The 7,123-nt window shown below is 30.4% G+C and overlaps 1 protein-coding gene and 1 pseudogene across 5 annotated transcripts in view; one reads left to right on the top strand and one right to left on the bottom strand.

Moving 5' to 3' along the window:
* The window catches only part of LOC111378896, a 7,353-nt pseudogene extending 6,682 nt beyond the window's left edge, over positions 1-671 (bottom strand).
* A 2,829-nt stretch (positions 672-3,500) lies between these two features.
* Positions 3,501-7,123, top strand: part of LOC111378901 (EID1-like F-box protein 2) — a 6,708-nt gene continuing 3,085 nt past the window's right edge. The window contains exons 1-4 of one of the 5 annotated variants that reach the window (XR_002699932.1): positions 3,501-3,648; positions 3,725-3,784; positions 5,537-6,323; positions 6,922-7,042. Coding sequence is in view for 1 of the 5 variants with exons in the window: in XM_023002178.1 (XP_022857946.1) it covers positions 5,546-6,289 (744 nt within the window). In the remaining 4 variants the exon portion in view is untranslated. The other 4 variants (XR_002699931.1, XM_023002178.1, XR_002699934.1 and 1 more) reach the window with 4 other exon arrangements.

The following is a 7,123-nucleotide window of genomic DNA, read 5'->3' as shown; positions in this document are numbered from 1 at the left end:
CAATACTTAGCCTTTGTTTGAGCCCTATTTTTGGATCAAAATATATTTTGGAATAGTTTTTTATTAAAGAGTATGTACTTAAAAAATAAATAAAATTTTTAGGTTTATGTGTAAAAATGAATTTTGCAAAAAATGGATTTTTGAAAAAACGGGGTCCAATCATCGACTTAATCACTAAAATTTAAAGTTATTCACATTGCTTACTGGATTTTGTCCGTTTTCAATCCATCCATCGCCTTTAAAAAAAAAAATTCGTTATTTGTTTCACTGACATGACTAATGAAAATTTCACATAATAAGTTACGACTATTAAAAACACACAACTCAGCCAAACAAATATTTCATTATTCATCCAATTTATACTTGATCACGGATTACTCATTGAGTTTCAAAATGTTTCTCAATTATTTCTTGTATTTAAAACGTTGCACTTCATACATCATCTATCAAATTCTATTCCCTTCGTTGTTAACGTGTCGCATGAAAATCTCAAGTGACAAGTTACAGTCGTTGTAAAATTTACAATTTAGGCAAACCATCAACTTATCAAAATCACCAAATGAAAAACGCGACTTCCATAAACCCCCATAAACTAGTTTAAGCCCCAATAATGAGTCCCCAATTTTAGCTCTAAAAAATTCTAGCCCCCAAATCACTCTTCTCACCCACATAAGCTAATTTTTAAATGGTTCGACTTCAATTTAGCTCATGTTTGATATCCTTTACTTTAATTTAATTTATTTTTCAAATGTATTTTCAACCACATATTCAAAAAATAAAATATTCTACACATAAACCCAAAACTTTTACTTAATTTTAACACATTCTCCAAAGAAATACAATTCAAATTATTATTATTATTATTATTATTATTATTATTATTATTATTATTGTTATTATTTTTATTTTTTTTTAAAGAATGTCAAACAAGGGATTCATTTTACAATTCATCAATTTCGTCTATCCAGTAGTAATAGTAGATATTAATGTTCATGCTATTCAAGGTAGAGCGTAAACCGCTGAAACTTTTGGCTATTGAACTTTCGCTAATTAGGGTGCAGCATTCATGTTACCTCGTCTAGCACGAATCAATATCAAATTTAAATTCGAGGGATTCTTCCATACTTTCATATGAAGAAGGGGAATGAAATGTACTTTTTAACTAGATCCTTGTGCTATTTAAGCAAGCATAAAAATAAATATAATCATGTTTATTGTGTATTATTAACTAATTAATGGATATATTTTTTACACTTTCTTAGTAAATGCCATAGTGACTAGTTCCGTGAGTGCACATCGCATTTGGCCACTTATGTCATAATGTTTGTTAATGCTGAATTATAGGTACGCTTCACCCTTTTCTTCATTAATACCAAGCAAAAAAATGATGATATTCATAGTGAAAATTAACATTAGTCATCTTATGTGATTTATATGTGTCGCTTTATTATTTGATTTATTAACGTGATAATTTTTTATTATCTTATACATCAAATAACAAAGTGATACATATATGTTACGTAGGACACTATCGATAATCTTTTTTTATTAAAAATATTGTACTGTATCATGATAGGTAGTAATATGAATTTAAGCCTTTATTACCACCAATTTTATTAAAATGAACACACTCTTAGAGTCCATTTGATTGCAAAAATGAAATTGAATTGCCTAGAAAACGAATTCCAGAATATTTAATTGCCTAAAATTGTTTTCCTGGGAATTGTAAATTATTGTATTTGATTTGTATAATTTTCCACATGAAAAATGTTGAAATAAAAGTGTTTTTTAATGTACGTTTGACTTTATTTTACATGAAAATTGTTAATTAAAAGGAAATATTTTTTTAAAAATAATTTTTAGAATTGGTTTTCATTACCAAAAAAAAAAAAAAGACGAAAAAATAATAATAATCACTACAGTATGGTGAAATTTGAATTCTCACCATATATGTTGATAATTCAAATTCCACTAAAACAAGGAAAATTCCAAGTTCCAAGAAATGCAATTCCATGAAAAATATAAGGTATCAAATACTAAAAGTTGAAATTTCGAATTCCAATTCCATTTTAGTGAAAATTAACATTAGTCATCTTATGTGATTTATATGTGTCGCTTTATTATTTGATTTATTAACGTGATAATTTTTTATTACCCTATACATCAAATAACAAAGCGATACATATATGTTACGTAGGACACTATCGATAATCTTTTTTTATTAAAAATATTGTACTGTATCATGATAGGTAGTAATATGAATTTAAGCCTTTATTACCACCAATTTTATTAAAATGAATCTTCAATTTAAATTAACTTAATAATCACTTAATAGTTTACTAAGTGAATATAACCGAAAATCTATTTTAAAATTTAACCAACACAATCAAGATTCGATGAGATTAAGTGGTTAGGATTCTTGTTTTCTTCTATGTCAATTGCCACTAAACAATTATGTGTTTTTAATTTCAACAAATTGACCCTGTTTGACAATCATTATTTCAAAAAAAATAAAAAATAGTAATGTTTTGAATAATAATTTTTTGAAGAATCTATAGCTAAAAAGTATAAAAATAAATAAATAAATAAATAATTTGATTTACATATAAAATATTTTATTGTATGAATCGGTGCTCGAAAATGAACTTAAGGTGTGTTTGATTACATTTATTTTCCATAGCAAATATTAATTTTCCACCCAAATTCCTACTTAGAGTGTTTGATTGTTATTTTTTTCCATGAAAAATATTTTCTAACTTTTGAAAATATGCCTAATTTTCCTTTTTTTTAAGGAAAATATTTTTTTTTTGGTAGAGGTGATTTTTATTTTTCACAAAAGATGGAAAATAGTTTCTTTTTTAAGTGATATTTTCCATGTCAATTAAACACACTCTTAGAGTCCATTTGATTGCAAAAATGGAATTGAATTGCCTAGAAAACGAATTCCAAAATATTTAATTGCCTAAAATTGTTTTCCTGGGAATTGTAAATTATTGTATTTGATTTGTATAATTTTCCACATGAAAAATGTTGAAATAAAAGTGTTTTTTAATGTACGTTTGACTTTATTTTACATGAAAATTGTTAATCAAAAGGAAATATTTTTTTACAATAATTTTTAGAATTGGTTTTCATTACCAAAAAAAAAAAAAGACGAAAAAATAATAATAATCACTACAGTATGGTGAAATTTGAATTCTCACCATATATGTTAATAATTCAAATTCCACTAAAACAAGGAAAATTCCAAGTTCCAAGAAATGCAATTCCATGAAAAATATAAGGTATCAAATACTAAAAGTTGAAATTTCCAATTCCAATTCCATCTTTTTTTTTTCATTTCCATGTTATCAAACACCATGAAATCTACTGTTGCAGGAGAATTTACCGACACAGTAATTTTTCGTGTATCGGATTTCCACGTGGACTTAAATTATTCGTCCATTGTTTAGTTAATGAAACAGCAAGTGGCCGTACCTCATCATATATTATTTAAATTTTCTTGTAATTACAGAACCGATTTCAACACTTTGTTTTGCTTTGCAAAAATTGCAGCAAAAGTTATTCTCTGACCCCGTAAATTTTTCCTTGGACCAGAAAAACCCTTTAAATTAGATAAAATACTAAGCATTTCTTGTATTTTTCTAGGTAATTTCTCAATTTTATGTGAATTATGTTTTGCCCTTTGCATTAGGTCAGAATCCCTAATATCTTGTTGTCTTAGGTTGCTGTTTTGCATATGATCTGCGGGCTGATGCTGAAAGTGAACTGCTTTTGAGCTGAGGTTAGAATTTCGGGGCTTGATTTAAAGTCCATCCCGATCCAGTCCTGGTATTGCTTGTTTATTTCGGAAATCAAACATTATATTTTTATTTTTAATATTTTTGTTTTATGGAAGTTTCTTTATTGTTTTAGAACTGTCTTTAGATGGAAGCCAATACGGTTTCTAAGTAACTGTGCTAAATATGAAGTTAGTTTTTCTTCCAAGATGGTTTATGTTTGGGTTTTTGGAGTATTGAATTTGTTATCATCACCGCTGGTTTTATTAATTATTACAGCCCTGCTATTAGTTTTCTTGGAAATCAAACTTTAAGTTATTATTGATATTTTTCATATAAGTTTTTATACAGGGATTGTCTTGGAACTGTTTTTAGATGGAAAAATAAATAAATAAATACTTTTTCTGGGTAATTGTCCTATATTAAAGTGGGTTTGTTCTAATATGGTTTAGTTTCGGGTTTTGTGGATTATTGCTAATGCAGGTTTTATAGATTGTTGCGTGATATCTCAGTTGGGTAAAATAATTTCTTTTGCGAAGCTTTAAACATTTTTTGTTTTGCTAGCTATTGCATATGAGGTTTTAGGGGTAATTTTTTATTGATTTTTGTAGTTCCCTTTTCTTAAATAAGTTTCGATGTTAACATAGTTTGGGAAAAGGAATTATGTTTTGGATTGGATGATGGGTACTGTAGACTTGTGTTTCTCTTGTATTGAATCGCAAGATATCTGGCCTCATTATCTGATCCGGATTTGTGTTGTAGTGAGATTCTGATAGGATAGAGACTAACAATCTTTTAGGCATGGAAATGGACGTGGGACTCAAAGATCCTAGAACGCAAATGAAAATAAAATTATACATTTATATTCTATATCGTTATTTTTATAACTTCTTGTTTTTCAAAATAATCAATACTCATTTTGAAGCTTTGATTAGAATATGCCAACCTCGTGGCCATTGTATGTTGAGAAATTAACATTAAGCCCATGTTTGTCTTCCATTCTCTCAAAACTCTTTTTTCTATATACTCATTTTCAACAATATATTCACAAAATAAAATATTTTATATGTAAACCCAAAACTTTTGCCCATTTTTAACCACACACACTCCAAAAATTTACTATTCAAAACAAAGTTTTTCCAAAAAAAGGGCCACCAAACATGGGCTAAAATAGGACAATCGCCACATGGTGTGTTAATTAAACATGTGTTGGCCTACAATAAATGTCAGACACTAGTACTGGATCCCCACCTTTGAAGGAGTTTCCATGCTTCACAACTGACAATCTATAAGAGTTTATCATATATGTTAACTTTGCAGCATGTGTTTTAAGTTTTAACCGTGGAAATGCTTAAGAATGAAATTTCAGATGTCTATAGTTTTGGTAAACTTCCTGCTGTTTTAGATTTCTCCTTGTGGTTCTGATTACAATTGATATTCCTTCAAATTCTCTCTTGTATGCAATGTGAGATAGGATAATGATTAATTTTAAATTACTCCTAATTAAAAGGATGATGAAATTTGTCAAACAACAAGATTTTAAAATTTTGTTTTCATTTGGCGACTAAAGTTGTTCAGTGCTTCATCAGCCTTTTCTTATTGACTTCATTTTACTGGGAACATCATTGGGTTCTTAAAATGGAATTATGTTTCACCATTCATGACATTTCCACTTGCCTGTTCGACAAATTCAGCTGCACTAAGTTTGCAGATCTCAACATTGAGCTATTTATCATTATTTTTATTGCCATTGCCAGGCGAAGACAATGGTTATCACAAAGCAATACCGCTGCATACACTCAGCAAGTTGTCTTTGCACAAAAGGGCATCTTACTGAGGAAGTGATATTCCTGGTTTTTAATCAATTAAATTGGAACCCTAAGTTGGTTGCAACACTTTCTTGTGTTTGCAAATGGTTTGACGATCTTGCCAAACGACTCCTCTGGAAGGAGTTTTGTAAGACAAGAGCTCCTAAAATGATGCTTGATTTGCAATCTAGTGGAAGTCACATTGTTGACGGTAACTGGAGAGCACTTGGAAAACTACTCATATACTGTTCCGGATGTGACAAGGGTGGCTTATTCAAGAACATTCACATTCCTGGCCACTTCGTCTACAGAACAAGGTTCTCAGGAACATCAGGGAAGAGCTTCTTATTACCACAGTGTAGAACTGATGTTTTATACGTTTCTGATCCCTGTGAACATCTTGACCAAGGGGATGAAGGGGATGTTGGGATTTTCCGAGGAATATTTAAATCCTTCACGACATCAAAGGTAAGGAAATTGCTGATTAACAGGAGCGCACCTCTGCATCCTACAGAGGTATGTCCATATTGTAAGGCGAAGTTGTGGAACATGCTGCAAGCTAAGATGATACCAGACAGTGCAAGCTGTAGGTTGGGAGCTTATGAAGATTGCATTGAGTATTATGTGTGCCTTAATGGGCACGTGCTCGGGATTTGTATCCTTTTGCCCTTGTCTGATACAGATGAAGCGTCGGAGGAGTGATGTTTTATTGATCACAACGTGCATCTTTAATCAGGTTTTGTTTTCGTCTTCTAATGTTTCTCATTTCTAGCTTTCAAGATGACATTCTCTCTTTTTTTCCTATCTTCTGTCTTTTCTCCCCCATTATACTTGTATGGTTATCTATTCCTTCCATTTTTGGGTGGCTGACTGGCGGTTGTCATATAAGATCAACAGTTTTCTATGGAAGTATGTATATGATGCGATAATATGAATTCGATGTTATGATTTAGACACTCTCCTATACTTCTTCATTGTGAACTTGGCTTGACTAAGCTCTTCTATTGTGCCTCTACTTTTCACGATGTTGGTTTTTTTATGAACTTTTCTTATGCTTCTTCTCCTCATCAACTTTGCGTACGCTACTTAACTTCATGTTATGTGATATTGATATCTTGTTTTGCCATGCTAAGTGCATGGGAACACAGTATGAAATAGGATTGGACAAGATCATAACAATATTTTAACTTCTTCTTCCTTCTTCCTTTTTTCCATTTTTTTTTTCCATTAATATTGAAAAACTTTCTGATCTTCTTTTGTATGATGTTAAATTTTTATTGACTTTGATTATGCTTCTTCACATATTAGCTGATGATGTTATCTCTATTCTTCAGGTGTTATGACACGAAACGAGCGTATAGCTGAAGTGGTCGATGTTATACATAGAAGTAGGTCGAGCCGGACAATGCTAGATTGTTCGGAGAAGCTTAATCTTGTGAAAGTTGCTCCCCTCAGATTGTGCTGCTTTGGAATCTATTTCTTCTATTGGCATACTAGTCGAGATTCGAGTGCTGCTGATAACCATTCCGTTTTAAC

This window comes from Olea europaea, unplaced genomic scaffold (assembly GCF_002742605.1).
Source record: "Olea europaea var. sylvestris unplaced genomic scaffold, O_europaea_v1 scaffold1899, whole genome shotgun sequence".
NCBI classification, from domain to species: domain Eukaryota; kingdom Viridiplantae; phylum Streptophyta; class Magnoliopsida; order Lamiales; family Oleaceae; genus Olea; species Olea europaea.
Note: the sequence above shows the minus strand (reverse complement) of the source record. Positions and strands in the feature narration are given on the sequence as shown.